The sequence below is a fragment of the Callospermophilus lateralis genome, chromosome 10, assembly GCF_048772815.1.
Source record: "Callospermophilus lateralis isolate mCalLat2 chromosome 10, mCalLat2.hap1, whole genome shotgun sequence".
Classification (NCBI taxonomy): Eukaryota; Metazoa; Chordata; class Mammalia; order Rodentia; family Sciuridae; genus Callospermophilus; species Callospermophilus lateralis.
The window spans coordinates 123,854,420-123,875,666 of NC_135314.1; the positions used below are offsets into that span (position 1 = coordinate 123,854,420).

The window sequence follows — 21,247 nt, forward strand, 5'->3', positions numbered from 1 at the left end:
CAAGTTGCAGAAAAAAGGATCACAGGACTTCAAGGTTAAACTATTGAAATTATCTAGTCTGGGGAAAAGGAAAAAAAGAAAAATTATTAGAGACATACCAACATATACATTTTAGGAATCCCAAAAGAGAAAGAACAAGTCCGATAAACTATTTGAAGAATAGCCAAAAACTTACCAAATTTGATGAAAGACATGAATATACACATCTAAGAAGCTCAATGAACTCCAAGTAGGATGAACTCAAAGACATTTATACTGAGACGTATTGTAATCAAACTGTCAAACCCAAACACAAGGAGAAAATTTTGAAAGTAGGGAGATAGGAGCAACTTATCACACACAGGGGATCTTCAATAAGACTAACCATGTAGTCCAGAAGGCAGTAACACATACTAAAGAAAAAAACTGTTGGCTAAGAATTCTGTATCCAGAAAAGCTAAACTTCAAGGATAAAAGACAAAATAAGACATGTCCAGATAAACAAAAGTTGAGGGGTTCATTTGCAGTTGACATGTCATACAAGAAATACTACAGGGAATTCTTTAGTCAGAAATAAAAGAACACTACAGTAATATGAAATCATGAGAGGAAAAAACATGACAGTAAATACAACTTCCTGGGTAAATATAGAAGACAGTAGGGCTATATTTCAGTCTATAACATCTCTATTTTTCCTATATAATTTAAAAAATTCATGAAACAATTATAAATCCAATAATGAATACATCATGCATAAAGATGTAATCTAGATAATGACAACATAAGATGCAGATGTACAGAAGCAGTATGCTCCCAAACTACTGAAGCTAACCTGGTTTCATTCCAACTAGTTTAATTGTAATCACCAAGGTAACCATTAAGAGAAGGAAACATTAAATATAGAAATGAAAGAAGTGAATTTTAATGACACAACCAAACTAAACTTTTAAAAACCAGTGGAATGAAGGCACAAAAACTATCACACATACATAAAACAAAGAGTTGAATGGCAGAAGCAAATCCTTCTGTGTGGGTAATCACTTTAAATGTGAATGGATTAAACTCTCCTGTCAAAAAAAAGAGATTGGCAGAGATCCAAGATGGCGAAATAGAGGAGGTTGCTTTCCTGGCTGCTCCTTGGTGTAAAACCAAGAAAGCAGACAGGCGGCTTTTCCACAAGGTGAGTGAACAAAAAAAAAAAAAAAAAAGGAAGGACTTACTGGACATTCAAAGCAGATCGGGGACACAGAAAAAAAATCCCCAGCAGCACAGCCATTGCCATAGCCAGAGAGGTCCCTTTGTGAACATAGTAGATGGATAAGGGAATTAAAGGAAGGAACCTGCATTTTGGGGAGGTCCGAGGTGTATCTGGGTAGAGTATTTAGAGACCACAGACATTGCCCAACAAACCTGAACAACTCGCTGCACAAAACCCATGTGGGGGGAAAGAAGCCACCATCTCTCCAGGCAGAATGCAGAGGATAAAGGAAAGAACCATTTTGCAGCTTTAGCTTAAGAGCAGACAACAGGGAAAGCCAATTCTTGGCAAACCTGAGTTCGGTCCAAAACACAGGCCCAATAAACACATGCTTCACAACAGAGTGTGCTTAAGTGACCAGGAGAAAATCCAACATGGAGAAAGGTTTACACAGGGGACAACAGGGAGGAAACCCACCCAGCTCTACCTCTCCTGCTCCAATCCCAAGGCTTGCAGGCCACATCTGGCCTGGAACTCAGAAGGGTGGGGGCGGGAGAGATTGTTTGGAGACAGGACCAAGAAACAGTGAGGTCTTAGTAGGGACTAAGAACTGGAGATTACTGGGGTAAAGTCTTCCAGCATGGACCAGTCAATACCACCACTGGAGGTGCACTGATTTAAAATCTCCAGACCAATTAGCATTCAGCAAAGAGCCTGGAGCCTTCCTAAAGCTAAACCCCACCTCGAGGAACTCCACCTACAGATTACCTCTCTTACTCCGGCAATCCAGAAATCACACTCCAGAATACCAACCTAATACTGCTGAAAAGAGAAGCTGAACTAGAAATAAACCAAAATGACCAGAAACATAAATCACATCTCAATAATAACCTTGAACATTAATGGCCTAAATTCATCAATGAAAACTCCAACAGAAAGAATTCTTTAACTTCTCATCAAGATTTTGTGGGGTTTTTTGGGTTTTTTGTTTTGTTTTGTTTTGGTTTGGTTTGGTTTTTTTTTAGAGAGAGACAGAGGAGAGAGAGAGAGAGAGAGAGAGAGAGAGAATTTTTTTAGTATTTATTTTTCAGTTTTCGGTGGACACAACATCTTTATTTTTATGTGGTGCTGAGGATGGAACCCAGCGCCCCACGCATGACAGGCGAGTGCATTACAGTTTGAGCCACATCCCCAGCCCTTTAATTCTTTTTCACTGTTTAATTGTGACCTTATGGCACATGAACATTTACACAGTTTCCTATTTTTTTCTTCTTATCTCTAGCATTTTTAATGTCAGTATTTTTTAATATTTATTATTTTTTAGTTATAGTTGGACACAATATCTTTATTTTATTTTTATTAATTTTTTAGTTCTATCTTCTCTTCTGCTCCCTCATAATCATCACATCCTATATCACTTCTGTTCTCTCCCCATTCACTATCTGAAAAGTTAAACCCTTTTGCAAAATTCCTGTTTTTATTATAGGCAATAACTGATCATATCATTTCTGTTTATTGTGATAATTAACATTATAGACATCATAGTAGGAACTATTTGATTTAATGCTGTAAATTGTTTGCACTAGTCATTATTATTATTGTCTCCCCCTAAACAGTGAGGCACTGGAAACCTTTAGGGACACTGTAAGTCCACAGGGTAAACACTCTACTGCCTCAGATCCTTACCATTAGATGGGTAGACACACAAACAACATGAAAAAGCAAAGGAACAAATCTCCCCAAGCAAACCAAGATTCTCCAATAACAGAATCCATCAACATCACATGGAAGAAATGTCAGAGAAGGAGCTTAGAATAATTAAACTGGTCTTTTAAGTAAAGAATAATGTAAAAGAACAAATACAGGTAGCAAAAGATCACTTCAATAAAAAGACATAAAAACTAAATATATATATATATGTATTTTCGAATGTATACAAACATATATAGAAATATACATGTGAAAGTATATATGGATATTCAAACTAAAAAATAAAATAAAAATCAAAGAGAGGTCAGTAGAGGAAAGAGACCACCACGGGGTGGGGAGTGGAAAGCAAGGGGGAAGTGCTGGAAATGATATTGGCCAAATTACACTGTCCTGTTGTGTGCATGTACAAATATGTAAAAACAAATCCTATCATCATGTACAACTATAATGCACCAATAAAAATGTGGAAAGAAAATAAATAAATGAACAAATATAACAATATATAAATAAAAACAGACTGGCAGACTGGATTTCAAAAAACAACCTATGTGTTGTTTAAAAGGGCTCCCATTCAAGATTTTCAGAAAACTTGGAATGGAACCACCATTTGACCCAGTTGTCCCACTCCTCAGCATATACTCAAAGGACTTAATATGTACACTAAAATGAGCACACTACAGTTATCCAGCCACATCAATGTTTACAGCAGCTCAATTCACAATAGCTAAGTTATGGAACCAACCTAGGTGCCCTTCAACAAATGAATGGATAAAGAAAATGTGGTATTACTTAGCGATAAAGAAGAATGAAATTACGCCATTTGCCTGTAAATGGATGGAACTGGAGACTATCGTGCTAGGTGAAATAATTCAGTCCCAAAACACCAGAGGCAGAATGTTCTCTCTGATATGTGGATGCTAACTCACAATAAGCCAGAGGAGACACCACACACAGAAGTTTACCGGATTAGACAAAGGGGAATCAAGGAAAGGGTGTTTGTATATAAATACACAGTCAGTGTAACTCCACATCATGTTCAACCACAAAAATGGGAAGTTATACTCCATGTATGTTTGATATGTCAAACTACATTCTACTGTCATGGATAAAAACTAAAAATAGTAATAATAATAAAAAATTTATTAAAATTCAACTTCAAACTCCTCTAGCTATAAAGATTTTGGTGAAATTAAGTCAAGCTTTAATAAAGTATATTACTGGGAATTAATGTAAGCTTGAGATAATACAAAAATAAAAAGAGCTCCAATTCAGATATAAAGACACAAGGAAAAAATGTATGTCTTATGCAAAGGGTAACAAAAAATAGAGCCATGGTGACTACATTATTGCCAGACAAAGCAATTCTAAATCAAAAAGCTTACAAAGATATTACATACTGACAAAAGTTCAATATGCCTAGAAAATACAATTACAAAAAAAAATAGGCATCTTTTGTCTTAAATATTAGCACTTAGTTCTTCCTATTACTATGTTCAGATGTCCATTCTGTTGTAGACTTTTGAAAAGAAACCATGTTTTTTCTTTTTTGCAGTATTACATAAATAAAGGTTTGCAAAATTTTCAAAATATATATAGCACCCAACAGACCCCTGAAGTAAAAGTCGACAGAACTGAAAAGACAAATAGACATATAATAACAGTTGAAGACCTAACACTCCAACTCTAGTAATGAACAAAAAGAAGATTAATAAGGAAATAGCTGTAAATATACATATTAGGAAAAAATCGCCAATCAATAACTTAGCCTTCTACCTTAAAAAACTAGACAGAGTAAAACAAACTGAACTCAAAGCAAGCAGGAAGAAGGAAATAATCAGAGCAGAAATAAAATTGAGAATAGAGAAAAAAGGTTGGTTCATTGAAAAAGATCACCAAAATTGATAAACCTTTAAATAGACAAAAATAAAGGAAGGAAAAGAAAACCACATGTTACTAAAGTTAGAAATGAGAGGACACATCACTATAGAATTAAAATTACAAGAAAATATATCAACCACTGTATGGCAACACATTAGATCACTGAGCTGAAATGGACTAATTCCTAGAAAGACAAACACTACTAAAGCTAAGTGAAAAAGTAGAAAATCTGGTAAACCTGTAACAAAGAATAATAACCTCAACAACTACCTACAAAGAAAAGTCAAGGCCCAGATGACTTCAATGGTGAACTGCACTAAACATTTAAAGAATTAGAGGTTGGTGGTGTAGCTCAGCGGTAGAGCATGTGGTTAGCATGCATTTGGCCCCCAGAACCAAATTTATAAAAGAAAAAAAATTCACATCAATACTTTACAAGTTCTTCTAAGCAAACAGGAGAGGAGGCAGCAGGGCAGTTTAAGGATAGTCTGAGATCAACGCAGTTTACCCCACTTTCTCACTTGTAATGCTTAGGAATAACTGTTGAAGGTACTAGAAATGCAACATCCTGGAATAAGGAAGGACTGCCCAGAATATCCAGGTTCTGTTCTAGTCCCTAGAAACAGGCTTTTCTAAACACTTTAAGCCAGCATATAACATGGCCAGAGTATAAAACCCAGGGGGGCCGCTTTCTTGCAAGTGGAGTATGTGCAGTGAAGGGTCCATCCCACCCACGCAGCTTTCCTGTTCCTTGGGGACTGGGTCTCAGTAAAACCTAGGCTTCTGCTGCCTACCTGTAAGTAATAAATCCACTTCATGCAACTTGTGTGTATGAGTGTTTTGTCTTTCCACACCCAGACAAGTTGGTAACCAGTACACAGTGAACTTACCACACAGAGGCAGCACTTCTCTTTTGATGAGGTGAGAATTAGTCAAATGCCAAAACCAAAAGAAAATGTCATAACTGTAGACAGGTTTATCTTCTATTAATATCAATTCAAAAGGACTCAACATACTAGCAAACAGAATCGAGTGCCTTACAAAATTGATTATATGCAATGACCAACTGGGATTGATCACAAGAATAAAAGGTTAATTTAACATTCAAAACTCAATTAACATTATAATAAACAGTATCATTTGAAGAAAGGACAAAAGCTACATAATTATCTTGCAGATGCAGAAAAAGCATCTCACAAAATCAAACATCCCTTTATGATAAAAACACCCAACAAATTCGAAGTAGAAAGGAACTTCCTCAACCTAAGGAAGGACATATATATATATATATATATATATATATATATATATATAAAACAAAAAACCAATAGTAAATATCATATATATATTTGGGGGGGGGGGTACCAGGGATTGAACCACTGAGCCACATCCCCAGCCCTTTTTTGTATTTTATTTAGAGACAGGGTCTCACTTGCTTAGCACTTTGCCATTGCTGAGGCTGGCTTTTGAACTCGTCATCCTCCTGCCTCAGCCACCTGAGCCACTCGGATTACAGGCATGTGCCACTTAAAGGTGGCATCATACTTAAACGTAAGAAAATGAATGCTTCCCCCAAAGATTGGGAACAAGAATGTCTGCTCTCACAACTCAACAGTGTACTGTAGGTTCTAGACAGAACAATGAGCAAGAAATAAAAGAAGGCCAGATTAGAAAAAATTAAGACTGTCTCTATTTACAGAAGACATAATCATGTATATAGGAAAGCCTAAGGAATATGCACATACAACTCCTATTAGAAACATATTACAGCTAAGGTGATAGGGGCTTAGCCCACTAGTAGAGTGCATGCTTAGCATGCACAAGGCCCTGGGTTTGATCCTCAGCACCAAAAATGAAAAAGCTAATAAACAACTTTATCCAGGCTGTAGGATATAAGATCAATATATAAAAAAAATCAATTTTAATTCTATATACTTGCAAAAATTAATCCAAAATTAAATAACTCCAGGCCAGCTGGAGCAACCTGGTAAGACCTTGTCTCTAAATAAAATCCTGAAAAGAAGGGCTAGGGATATAGCTCAATGGTAGAGTGCTTGCGGAGTATGAGTAAGGCCCTGGGTTCAATCCCAGCACTGTAAGGGGGGAAAAAAAAGGAGTAAAACACCTAAGTAACAAAAAGAATTACAAGACATGAATGTTACACATTACAAAATATTGCTGAGAAAAATTAAAGACCACCTACTAAAATGGAAAAACGTTCTGTCTACATGGAGTGGACCAGTCAATATGTAAAGATTCAAATTTACACCAAATTGATCTGGACTCAATGCAATTCCTACCAAATCTCATCAGGAATTTTTGTAGAGTTAAAAACTGATCCAAAAATTCACATGGAAATGGAGGGGACTCTAGAACAGCCAGAACTATTTTTTTAAATATCTTTTTAGTTGTGGTTGGACACAATACCTTTATTTTATTTATTTATTTTTATGTGGTGCTGAGGATCAAACCCAGTGCCTTGCACATGCTAGGCAAGCACTCTACTATTGAGCCACAACCCCAGCCCCAGAACAATTTTTATGAACAACATAGTTAGAAGATTTTACCCAACTTCAAAACTTCTATCAAGCAATAGTTATCAAGACATTGTTTCTCTCAAGTAAGGAGGAGCATTCAGATGAAAGAGTCAAGAATTCAGAAAGAAATCTTTACATTTATGATAAACTGATTTTTTGACCAGTGTCAGACAAAATCAAATGAGGGAAAAATAGTTATAAACAGTGGTACCTGAGAGTGAATTTAGAATGTTATGTCACATCATCTATAAAAATTACAAGCCATCATATACCTTATGTAAATGAGCCAAATCTATAAAACTCAGTGAAGAAAACACTGGGCAAAATCTTCACGTCTTTGTTCTTACAAGTCACAAAAGAAAATATTGATAAGTTGAACTTCAAAATTTAAAACTTTTCACTTTAAAAGCCATCTTTAAGAAACTAAAAAGCACTTGGGAGGCTAAGGAGGAGAATGGAGAGTCTGAGGCCAGCCTGGGCAACTTAGCAAGACATAAATCATATCTGATAAAGGACTTATATTCATAATACATTAAGAACTCTAACAAATCAAAATTCCAATTACAAGCCAGACACACACCTGCTTGGGAGGCTGAGGCAGAAGGATTGTGAGTTAACGCCAGCCTCAGCAACTTATCAAGGCCCTAAACAACTTAGTGAGACCCTGTATCTAAAGTATAAAAAGGGCTGGGGATGTGGCTCAGTGGTTAAGCACCCCTGGGTTTAAACCCTGGTTCAAAAAAAAAAAAATTCCACTTACAAAATGGGCAAAAGAAGACTCCAAAATGACTAACAGGTACATTAAAAGATACTCAACATGGGGCTGGGATTGTGGCTCAGTGGTAGAGTGCTTGCCTAGCATGTGTGAGGCACTAGGTTCAATTCTCAGCACCACATACATACATACATACATACATACATACATACATACATAAATAAATAAATGTCCATCAATACTAATAAAAACATTTTTTTAAAAAGATACTCAACATGATTAGTCAGCAGGGAAATGTTATTAGAACTACACTGAGACACCACTGCACACCATTTAATTGGCTTAAATCAACACTTGACATTACCAAGTGTTGGCAAAGATATGGAGAATCTGCAACTTTTAATACACTGCTCATGGCAACATAAAATAATATTTTCATTCTGAGAAACAACTTGGCAATTTCTTTAAAAGTTCTATATAAACTAATAAAACCCACCAATCCCACTTGTAGGTACTTCCCTCAATGAAATGGTCTGAAAACAATCCAGAGTTATACACATATGTTCACAGTTCATGAAAGCCAAGGAGTACAAAAACCCATGTCCATCAGCTGGGGTATAAACAATGTGGAAAACATTCAATAGAAGAATTCAACTCAGCAATAAAAAGCAATGAACTCCTGCACATTACAAAATGAATAAACCTCTTAAAACATGATACTAAGTGTAAGGAGTCAGATGAGGAGACTGGAGAGACAGAAACATGAACAACAGTTCTGAAGGCCCAGGTGGGGGACAGATGTAAACAGGCAGGAGGATAATTCTGAAGTGAGGAAAAGATTGTAAAGCCAGATTATAGTAATGGCTATACAACCCTAGACATTTAAAAAAAAAAAAAAAAAAAAAAAAAACATTGAATTCTATGATTATACTGGGTAGATATTTTGGCTTTTACATGATAACTTTAATGAAGCCAGTTTTTAAAAATATCTAGGTCATGGAGAACAAATTAAAACTAAAGAAATTGCACCAGATTAAAGACCACACCTAGCTCAAGTGTTTTTTCTTCTACGAATGACATTTAACTAATTGTTTTCCCCTTTGAGTAACTCTGTATCAAGAAAAAGGAAACTCTCCCATCCCCTCTTGCTTTTCCTCCACCCTTCTTCCCATCCCCAGTCACATAGGAAAGAGCCACAGAAAAGACACAATGGGGCAGAGAACAATGGGAAGAGATAGGGAAGCTCTGACCAGGACTTGGCTTATACAACTAAATCCTGTATTTTCTCACCAGGAAGATGTCTGCGTATCCAGCCAAGGACTCCACTCCCTCTTGGATCCGTGCTCCCCCAGAATCATTCAGCCCAATCACTGGAGCCCCCACTGTTATGGCCTGGTCCATGATCTGAGAGAGCAGAGAGACAGCTTGTGAGACAACTGCTCTTATTATCAAAATCAGCATTCAGTGTTTTCTGAAAATGTTCTAAGTGTACTTTTCCAGACAGGAGGCAGTAACTCTGGATTCATTCCTCATGACAAATGGGTACCTTCAATGAAAGACAAAGGACCAGATATTTAAAAGGCTGATAAAAGTCCCCAAATGCCCAAGAGCCAAAGCACTCCCAATTATCAAGGGGTAAGACAGCTCATGGCAGCTACTTCTAGAACAAGAGGCTTAAGCTGTAAATTTTCAGCAGTTTTTTTCCCAGAAACACCATGAAAGAACTGATGGACAGAATGGCCAAGTGGCATTTTCATGAAAGCAGATGCTGATCCATCTATTAACCTGGGGCCAGATCAAGCCTGCTTTTACTTCTAACGTGACAGATTTTCCTCAGGGGTCAGTAGCTCTGACAGCCTAACGAACAACATCCCTACCTCCCTTGACAGGTTCACAAAGCTCATTCAGTTCCATTATCTCATTTATCCATTATAACACGGGCACTAGAAACAGGAAAGTTAGGAAGGTTTAAAATGTAAGTGATTGCCTAAAGTTCTCAGGACTCCGGTAGGACAGGACAATGTCTAGAATTCAAGTGATCCATTAAAGAAGGAAGCTCTGCCCAGTTACAGTCAGTTCAACTTTTAATACCAAAATTCTCCAATTATGGGCCACACTTTTATTCCTCCTCGAAGCATCTAAATTCTAACAGGTTTTTCTTTGCACCCTCCAGTGCTGGAGATCAGATTGAGGCCTCCAGCACCATGTTCTCATCATGCCTTTTTTTTTTTTTTTTTTTTTTTTGGTACAAGGGATTGAATTTAGGACAACTTACAGAGAGCTACATCCCAGGCCTTTTTGAGACAGGATCTTGCCAAATTGCTGAGGCTGGCCTCAAACCTGCAATCCTCCTGCAGACTACTGAGTAGCTTGTATTACAGGCAAGAGTCACCAGGCCCAGCTCTTGCCCTGTTCTCCACCTCTTAGCACCTGGACTCCCACCTAGACCTGAGGTGCTTTACTAAGGGCCCTCAGAACGCCAAGGAGTGAACATATCTCAGTGGTCTATGAAATTAGATAGAAAAAAAAATTAATCTTCAGCATTTCCTTCAATTATGAATGCACGCAACAAATAAATCACAATAGTTTTAGAAACATGTCACTTTGTCAATAATGGAAGTCAGATATTTTACATTCAAGTTGTTATAAACTAAAATGTCATTTTCATTCAAGCCTTACCATGAAATTAGACCAATTATTAGATCGACTGCTAAATCTTCTTATTTGATGCATTACAAATATGGTTTTAATACATTTATATTTTATATATTTTATATTATATATTATATATTTTAATACATTTATATTTTAAATACATTTTCTTTACATATTTATTTTTTAGTTGAAGATGGACATAAGACTTTTTTTAAAATTTATTTTTATGTGGTGCTGAGGATCAAACCCAGGGCCGTGCATGTGCCATGTGAACACTCTACTGCTGAGCCACAACCCCAGCCCCAAATACTTTTTAATACTTTGTAATCTTACATATTTTAAATTTAAAAAAATGAGCATCCAGGCTTTACCAGACCATCAAAGAGATACATGTCACAAAATAATATGAAGAATCCCTTCGGGTTGCACACAGTGGTGCAGGACTATAATCCCAATGACTCAGGATCACAAGTTCAAGGCAAGCCTAAGTAATTTAGCAAGATTGTGTCTCAAAATTAAAAACTCAAAAGGGCTGGGAATGGGGGCCAGGGTTGTAGCTCAGTGGTAGAGTACTTGCCTAGCCCATGTGAGGTACTGGTTTAGATCCTCAATACCACATAAAAATAAAAAAATAAAATAAAGGTATTTTATCTATTTATCTATCTACAATTAAAAAAATATTTTTTAAAAAAGGGCTGGGAATATAGCTCAGTGGTAAAATGCTCCGGGGTTCAATTCCCAATACCAAAAAAAAAAAAAAAGAAAGAAAGAAATCTTTCAGCTCAATGCCACCTCTTGACAATTCTGCCCCAGGCCAAGTACCCAGCTCAGTGTCTAATACACTCCAAATACTCAATATGCACTATAAACTGATGTAAGTATTGGATTTATTTTCAATATTAAAAACTTACTTTGCAGATCTTTTGGGCATGTGCTCCTGATAGACTGCCTCCAAAAACTGTAAAATCCTAAAAAGAAAGCATAATTCAATCAACAAGTAAAATATAACTGAACAGAGATGAAGACCCAGAAGGAAGAAACAAAAAACTCACAGAAAGGAGTGTGTGTGCGTGTGCGTGTGTGTGTGTGCGTGTGTGTGTGTGTGTGTGTGTGTGTGCTTGAGCTACTGGGGATGGAACCCAGGGGCACTACCACTGAGCTATATCTCCAGCTCATTTTATGTTTTATTTTGATACAAGCTCTAAGTTGCCCCAGCTGGCCTGGAACTTGTGATCATCCTGCCTCAGCCTCTCCAGACACTGGGATTATAGGCATGCAGCACTGTATCCAGATAGAAAAGTGTTTTTAAAGGAATTTCAGAAATTGAAAAAAAATTAAAAAGAAAAACAGCAATGAGCAAATAAAATTCCTTAAAGGAAGTTCATGTATCATCAAGAGCAAAAGACTTCACCTTCACTTTAGGAAAAATGCAGTTTTGAGAAAATAGCTTATGCAGAATTAACCCTAATATCAGATTCCATCGGTGTCAAATAAGCAATCCATCTCTAGGAAACTTGCTGCTTTGACAAGTCAGGAGGGGAATAGTGAATCAGAGCCCTCGCTGCCTCCTTGGCTTGTGGACCTTCACGTGTAAAAGACTCCTGGGTATGTGGCCTCCCTCCCCAGACCCCAAGGTCATGGGGAACTAAAAACAGAATCAGCCCAGGAGGACAAGAAAAGACAACAGCAGAGTCTGAATAACCCCAGGGGAACTGAAAGCACAAAAATACCTAAAATACACAAAATACCTAATTTGATAGGAGGAAATGGAAGCCCACCTATCGCAGAGTGACCAAGGAAAATGGGGATGGGAGAGGATGGGACTGAAAGAAGAGGTTAATAGCGGGCTGAGATTGTGGTTCAGTGGTAGAATGCTTGCCTAGCATGTGTGAGGCACTGGGTTCAATTCTCGGCATTGCATATAAATAAACAAAATAAAGGTCCAAAAAACATAAATTTTTTTTAAAAAAAGAAGAGGTTAGTAGAAAGTCTGCATGAGAGCAGCTGGGGCTGAGGCTCGGTGGTAAAGTGCTCGCCTAGCATGCATGAGGCACTGGGTTCGATCCTCAGCACCACATAAAAATAAAATAAAGATAGTGTGTGTCCACCTAAAACAAGGAGGGAGCGAGGGAAGGAGGGAGGAAGGAAGGAAATTAAGTCTGTGTGAGATGGTCCCCTACACCCTGAAAGGAGGAAGGCTTATTTCTCCAGAGAAATCTGGACTCACAACCATGGGTGAGATTAGGAACCTGTATACTGAATGAGCAAGTGCCAATCCAGGCCTTTCTCCAACAACACACCAAAAGCTAATTATCAGGCAAGAGACTGAGGCTACCTCTCTAGAAAAACAAACGCCCCAGAAAACGCACCTACATCTTAGAGATCACAACAAAAAAAGGTGTCTCATCCCTCCCTCGCTATCCTTCAGGGCCTATTTCAAATGCCCTATTTTCCCTGAAATTTTCCATGACCCTGCATAGGATCTTCTCTCAACTTGAGTCCACAGCATTTGCCTGGAACCTCCCTCACCCTGCTCTGTCCTCTGTCCCATTCTACCCACAAAGTGATTTGCTTCTTCAGGGCCAGGACCCTGTCTCAGGCATCCTCCTCACTCCCACTTACCCATGGGCTCAATAGTATCATTTTGATGAATTTTTGTATCTACTCAAGAAGGTAGGTAGAACACTATGTCCAGAAAACACAAGAACTTCCTTTGTTCTAGCTTATCTTTTCAATGGTTCCTTCCATATGAGTTTTTGCTCAGCTTATACACATCGCAAAAAAGAATAAAATAATAATTCAATAAGTAAGTACCGTTAAATGCAATAAATTTAAAATTATCCAGAAAACATTTTAGTTTCCTAGATAAGCTACATAACTAAGTCTATGAAAGAAACTAAACACTTACAACTATATACACATTTTCATCTGTGGAGGGGAAAAAATTGAATTCAAAATAGTCCACTAGATATTCTGTTAATTTCTTCTACTGCTATATAAAATTAAGCTCAAAACAATACAAATTTATTATCTCACAGTTCTAAGCTTAGAAGTCCTACATGAGCCTCACTATGGGCCTCATGGGGCTCAGATCAAGTCCTTGGGAGGCTCCAGAGGGAAATCTGTTTTCTTACCTTCTCTAGCTTACAGAGACAGTCCCCATTCCTTCACTCATGGACGACTCCTTCCCCTTTACCTTCAAAGTCAGCTACAGCAGGACACATCCTCGCATCACATCACTCTGACCTCTTCCCTGACCTCACTCTTCCATTTACAAGTACTCTTGTGATTATATTGGGTCCACCTGGATAACCAAGGCCAATTGTAAGGTCAGCTGATTAGCAATCTTATTTCTTGTTTGTCATGTAAGGTAACACATTCACAGGTTCCTGAGATTGGACAACTTGGGCAAGGGCATTATCCCACCTATGACATTCTCCTACAGTTTCAATGTGACCAAACTATATGTGTCCTTATGCAGTCCGACAAAATCCTTTAAGCACTTCAATGACAGCCCAAACCTCAAGAGTCCTCTGGTTGACAGTCAAGTCCCCCTTTGCCCAGGTTGCATATGGGCCACTCTTGGACCTATACACATTGTCCAGGACACAGATGCCCTCGAAGCACACACCCAACGCTGTCAAGAGGAATTTCACTTGGGGAATAAACTTCTGGTTCATGGAACAACTTCATACAAGCCTACTGCCCTATGATTCCCCCTCCCCCAAGCAAATACAGGACGACTCCTAAGAACACAGACGTGAAATGAAAAACAGAAAACAAACCCCCAAACTGTGAGCAAGATCTCATTCCCCAATATTGCTTTGTTTCATATATTTTGTTTCTGGCTCTGCCCCCCAGGAAAGCTCAGCCTGTTAAGAGTTATAAAATACCTGACTGAAGACATAAACCAATCTTCCATTGATTCGGCCCCGGCCAGTGACCACGCTGTCTCCAGGAAACTGCCAGAGAAATGGAAAAACAAAGGTTTAAAAAAAAAAATTCCAATATTTCTTTTAAATGAATTTGGCAACTATGCCTTCTGAAAGACAAGCAAAAAAAATTCCTTAAAATTCATTTTAAACAAAGAACATGAGGAAATCCCACCCCTTTTCCCTGGCTCTGCAACAGCAAATACCAGGCTACTGCTCCATCAACAGGAGTAAAGGATACTGTAATCTTAGGCTTCATCTTCCTCCCTACAAGCAAAATAATTGGGCTGGGGTAGTGGAGTGCTTGCCTAGCATGCACAAGGCCCTGGTGAATGTTTGAGGTTAGTAAAAACTGAGTACCTGCCAGGTGCAGTGGCGCACACCTATAATCTCAGCAGCTCAGGAGGCTGAGGCAAGAGGGTTGAGGATGCAAAGCCAGTTTCAGCCAAAACAAGGTGCTAAGCAACTCAGTGAGACCCTGTGTCTAAATAAAATGCAAAACTGAAGATCTTTCATGAATATTTATCCCCCACCAGCCCCCCAAAAAGGCAAAATAATCAAGAGACTCCCTAAGGCCACCACTGCCAGATACTCATGGGAAGAACAAGAGATATATAAAGAAACATAGCAACTTCTCCAAACCAAACACTCCTACCCCAAACCTTAAAAAAAGCAAGCCAGGGCCTGGGAATGTGGCTCAAGTGGTAGCACGCTCGCCTGGCATGCATGGGGTGCTGGGTTTGATCCTCAACATCACATAAAAATAAAATAAAGATATTGTGTCCACCTAAAACTAAAAGATAAATATTAAAAAAAAAAAAAAAGCAAGCCCACCATTTTGCATGGAAACTCAGTAATCAGTGTGGTCCACATGGAGCCAGTTGGTTTGGTGCCAAGTTTATAAATCTTTGGTCCAAATAGCATATATTCAGAAAACTGGATCAAAATTATATCAAATGATTCCATGCAACCATGAAAGATATTCACTTTTATGTTTTTTTGTAGAGACAGGGTCTCACTGAGTTGCTTAGCACCTTACTTTTGCTGGCTTTGAACTTGAGATCCTCCTGCCTCAGCCTCCTGATTTGCTAAGATTATAGGTGTGCACCACCGCATCTAACAAGTACTCAGTTTTTACTGACCTCAAACATTCAGCATGACAAAAGAGGCAACTGGTGAGTATTTAGGGGTTCCTGATGCATGGTTCTCAGACTGTAACACAGCTAAAAGACATTCTCATGACCCTCCTTACAAATTTGTCATATACTAGCAAGAACTGAATCCTCAACCAAAGAATTAGGAAATGGTCTTGAGTCCACTGCACAGGTTGCTTAGCAGTCCACTCACATTCCATCTGCAAAGGGAAAGGTGATGAAGACCCTGGAGTCCCCAGCAGTATTTCTCCATAGGACTTCCCAGAAAAGCTTTGTAGATTGATTGTTGTAATGGGAAGGGCAGCAGAGCCTATGGTATTCATACCACCACTTGAATAGATACCTTATTTTTATCAGCAGCCATTCCAAAATCTGCACATCTGTGTTCCACAAACATATCGCTCTCAACAAAGCTGCCAGGGTCCAGCAAGAGACTGATCCGCTCCCTGGCAGTGAGCTTTCCCTAAAACACAACAAAGATCACTCAGTGATGTCATCACGGACTTAGTGTTTTAATCAGCTTTTTTGCTGCTGTGAACAAAAGACCTGAAAAGAACAATTTTAGAGGAGGAAAAGTTTATTTGGGGATCATGGTTTCAGAGGTCTCTGTCCAAGGTGGCCAACTACATTGCTCTGGATTCAAGGTGAGGCAGAACATCATGGCAAAAGAGTGTGGTAGAGGAATACAGCCCAGAACATAGCACCAGGATGCAGAGAGCGCGAGCGTGTGCTCCCACACCTAAGCTCTACTTTCCAGGAACAAAATATGTATACCAATGGCATATCCCCTCTAACCACGCCCTACCCCTGCCTAGTTACCACCCAGTTAATCCCAATCAGGGGATTAATGTACTGATTAGGTGAAGGCTCTCATAACCCATAATTTCACCTGTAAACTTTCTTGCATTGTCTCACACATGAGCTTTTGGGGGACACTTCACATCCAGACATTAACAGTAAGCAAAATAAGAGCTGTTGGCAAGGACAAGGTTTGCCCCTTCATGTTGATGTGAAAGCCTCCATTGCATCTGAAGTAGCCAAGGTAGACAGGTGTTATTCACAGCCTTTATTTCAAACAATGAGGAAAGCAGGGTAGAGATAGAGTGCTGTAGGAGCCACCTGACAGCAGAAGGTAAATAAGGAAGGAGGAGGAGGAAAAGGTGAAGAGAAACAGGAGTAGGGAGAACCTGACCCTGGAACAAGATAACTAGTTCCATTAACAGTGGAGCTCTAAGGGGCCTTAAGAAGAACAAAGAAGGGGCTAGGGTTGTGGCTCATTGGCAGAGCGCTCGCCTAGCATGTGCGAGGTCCTGGGTTTGACCCTCAGCACCACATAAAAATAAACAAACAAAATAAATATATTGTGCACACATAAAAAAATAAATATTAAAAAAAAAGAAGAATGAAGAAGCAGAAGACAGAAAACCAAAGCAAGCTTAGTGAAAGTCAGAGTCCATATTCTCAGGTTTAGAGGCTCCTTCTAGGGAAGCCTACAGGAGTTCACCAGGTTCAACCCCTCCCTCCTGTCCTCAGGCTTCCACCCCAAGGGCACACAACTTCCTGGTTCTCCTCCTGCCTCCAAGATGGGCTTTTCCTTTTCCTCTTACTACCTTACATTGGGAACCCTGCTTAGGGACACCACAGTGTGTGTGTGTTGGAGTGGGGGTTGCTGAGTAAAATGGAAATGGGGCAGAGTGCTAAAGAGCTCATGTGAGAAGTTAAATAAAATAAAATGCTTCTTAGAGTTGAGGTTGAAGTCATTACTCTACCAAGGGCCTCCACTCCTTGATCTCCCAAAATCTCAACTGAAGCCAAATATCCTGATCCACCATACTTCTCCCACCAAAAAAAATCTCAAACTGGCTATTTCTCCCCCTTAGGGAAAAAGAAGCCAAAGCCAGTAAGGGTGTATTAAAACAAACAGCCAATCCTTTACACTGTTGTGTAAAGCAGAAGTCTGGGGGGATAACAATTTGGCAATATATACATATACAGAATTTTTTAAATATTCATACCCTTTGACCTACTAATTCCATTTCTAGGAAATCTACCCTATGGAAATAATCCAAAAATAGTTTAACTGGGGGTGGAAGCCTGCCTCCTGACTAAATAAATCAGTTTGGCAAGAGGAAAACAGCTCTGGAAGCTGCATCTTAACCAACAGCAGGATCTGCCTGGGAAGGGGTAGAGAAATGTTCCAGGAAGAAATTGTGCAATAGGGCCGACAGAAAGAGGGTTCAGGAACACTGACAGGCCTCTTCAGAGGTTGAACTAAACAGCAGCCTTTCATCTTCTAAATGACCCACACAACTGATCTCTTGAAGGTCGACTGTGATTCTCACCTCAAAACCTGGGCTGAGGATGACAATGCCTAAGCTCTCAGTCCCAGAGTAGCCTGCACATCCCCAGAAAAGCTGCCTGCTCCCTACCCATGCTGTGACCCTCAAGATGCTGACCTGGTCTTCTGTGCCACAAGTTCCCCAAGCGCGCAAACACTCCACGCCAGGGTAGTGTGACCAAGTTACTTCCCCTCCCACACGCCTCGATTTTCCCGTTTTTACTATAAAGAATGAACCTGCCACCACTCTTTCACGGGGCATGAGAAGAATAAGCAGATCTTTTTAATTGACTGTCGTTGCTTCCCTATGTCTACATTAACAATAAGACGGGGGGGGGGGGCTGCAGGATTATTACCATCTTCTATTTAAGGTAAATTGATTCCTACAGACTACCTTTTGCCCAAAAACTTTATAGTTAAGTGGTGAGCTGGTTGGAGCCCATCCAAGTCGGTCTAAAATTCCAAGGAGATGGCAGCGTGTGACAAAGCCCACAGAGGATCATTCTGGTTTTACCCGCCGCCTGGCGAAAAAAGCCAGGTTCTCCAGGTGAACGTTCTCGCCGCGCCCCTCCCGGCACGACGCGGATTGGCTGGGAGGCCTCGGGCGCTGCGAGCCGAGCGCGCTGTGATAGGTCGCCCTCAAAGGGGCGGAACTCGCTCAGCCAGCTGTCTGGACTCACTCGCTTATGCTGCGCATCGATGCGATGCTGGCCTCCTCCCAGCAGCGCGGCGCGGCGCTTGTTTTCAATACGCTCGTTAACGGAGACAGGCTGGCTGCAGAGGCTGCGGATCGCAGTGCGCAGACCACTAGCTATAACGCTGAGCCTTGCTCCGGCCGCTGCCACCCTCATTGCCGCCGCCATATTTGCTCTGCCGTAGAGCCTCCAAGCGGCGCACTTGAGTACGCATGTGCAAAAGGCCGGGACACAGCGGAGTTTGCGCCTGCGCAGCGTCAGTAGGACGTCGGGAGCCTGGAGTATGGACTCCAGCGCGCCCTTGAGAATAAGGGCTGCCAGTTGGAGCCCCAGGCTCCTACAGGGTTATGCAGACAACAGATGTAGGACAGGCCCTCCGATCTTGTATCCGCTTGGCTACGCAGAGGAGGGAATTAATTCTTGCTTTTCTTAAGCCATGTAGACCCCTAGCTTTGTCGTCCTACTTCCTCCAGAAAATGAATAGATGGTAAGCTTTAAGCAACATTTATTGTACCCTGTGCCCTGGGTTATCTTTTGCACTTTCCATGCACTAGTTTGTACTAGTGCACAAATTCACAGAAGAGGCTAAATGAAGCACAGAGTGGTAGAGTGATATGACCTAGAGCCAAGATGAAGTTGTGGCAGAATCAGGATTCAAACTCAGAAACATTGGGCCCAGTATTGAGCCCAGAACCCTTAGCTTATAATGAGTGGGTCTCTAAGAGGACCCTGATTTTTAGCGGGAGAGATAGATATTGGTGATTCTCGTTCAAAAATGGTGAGGTAAGCCCCGCGCATTGGCACACGCCTGTTATCACACGGCTTGGGAAGCTGAGGCAGGAGGATTGCTATTTCAAACCCAGCTTCAGCATCTTAGCGAGGCCCTGTCTCTAAATAAAATATAAAAAAAGGGCTGGGAATGTGGCCTAGTGGTTAAGTGCCCCCTTGGTTCAATACGTAGTACTAAAAAATACTTTAAGATTTTTAAAAGATAAGGTAAACTTTTATTCAGGAGCATTGTGGTCGATGAAAGGACGACTGCAATGGGGTTTTGCAGTAGTGGCAATAGATTGGGCTCAACTCCAAATATAACAAAGAAAATGGAGGATTTATAGCCAAGGAGCAGGGTGGAGGGTCAATGGATGGAAAATTACTAAGAGGAACATCAGGGATAGGGGAGAATCTGGCTGAACTTATCATTCTTGCTGAAGGCAAGCTAGGGTTGCTTACACATCCCCTGGGGGATGGTGAAGTATGCACAACCTGATCAGATACTAAGGTCAGAGGATTCTAGTTGAACTGACCTAACAGGATTCTTGTTAAAACTGGACTCTATAGGGAAGGACATGGGAGCCCAAGGTCAGCTTTATTCAAAAGAGTTCAGTAAAGCCTGACCAAAGTTTGGTCAAGGAAAAGAATCTTCTCCACACAACAGCTTCAGCACCACCTGGGAGCACGTTGGAAATGCAAACTCTCAAATGCTCAGACTTCATTGCAGACATAATGAATCAAATTGGGGTTGGGGCCAGTGATCTGTTTTAGCTGATGACCCTTAGTTAATTTTTATGCTTGCTAGAATTTAAGAACCACTGCTCTAGGGATTTGAAACTGAACTGTGGAGAGTTTGTCCATCTCTTTCCCCAGCTAACAGGCAGGTCTTTGAGGCAAAGTGCAAGGTGCATATGTCTCATTCTTAACCACGAAAACTGCTAATGTTGATCATTAACCCTTCCAAGATCCAGCTCACAGCGAGGGCCTTCATAAAGTCCAAATTCTGGCCTGAGACTTTTTAACATTAATGGAGTTCAGTTAAGCATTTTTGAGCACCTATGTGCCAAGAACTGAATAACACTAATTGTGTTTCTAGAAGTAAGAATTGTGCTCTTAGATACACATGGAGCTGAAGGTCAAAGGCCTGAAGTCTTCTGGCTAGACAAAGCCCACCTACATCTGTCTGGCTCCACAGTGGTACTTTTGGTACTTCATTTGTGTCCCTGCTTTAAGGATCACACCAACCTAGAGAGGGAGGACAAAAATTGACCATGAGAAAATGGGAGAATTTGAGCAATACTGAGTGTGTCAAGGAAAAGAATCTGAGAAGATAACTGCCTGCCAGGAACAAGAACAGTGTGAGCAAAAGCCTGGCATGTTCAGATTCATACTCATACAATTGGTTGTGTACCCAGCTTTTAGGGGAATGGGGGTAAATGAGACTGGAAAGTGACAATGAAATTAGATTGTGAAGAGTTTTGCCATCTCCTGAGTTGGGACTTGATTTGGGCAAGGGATAGTGGGACCCCTTGTCCTACAGCCTTGTAGGTTCCAACTCTAAAGCTCATCCTGTGTCAAGACGGGTTAGCTCTTCCCAGCAAGAGGGAAGGGACTGCCCCCATCTGTGGACCCTGTACTTGGAACAAGGTTGAACACATAGGAGGCCTTCACAATACATTTGTGAA

General features: G+C 40.2%; 1 protein-coding gene across 1 annotated transcript in view; it reads right to left on the reverse strand.

The window, feature by feature from the left end:
• Pccb (propionyl-CoA carboxylase subunit beta) overlaps positions 1 to 18,983 on the reverse strand; it is a 56,622-nt gene extending 37,639 nt beyond the window's left edge. Inside the window, exons 1-5 of the mRNA XM_076867624.1 lie at positions 18,777 to 18,983; positions 16,102 to 16,221; positions 14,566 to 14,634; positions 11,584 to 11,640; positions 9,308 to 9,421 (exon numbers count right to left, since the gene is read on the reverse strand). Coding sequence (XP_076723739.1) covers positions 9,308 to 9,421; positions 11,584 to 11,640; positions 14,566 to 14,634; positions 16,102 to 16,221; positions 18,777 to 18,959 — 543 coding nt within the window. The 5' untranslated portion in view covers positions 18,960 to 18,983. The remainder of the gene's footprint in view (positions 1 to 9,307; positions 9,422 to 11,583; positions 11,641 to 14,565; positions 14,635 to 16,101; positions 16,222 to 18,776) is intronic.
• Positions 18,984 to 21,247: the final 2,264 nt, after the last annotated feature.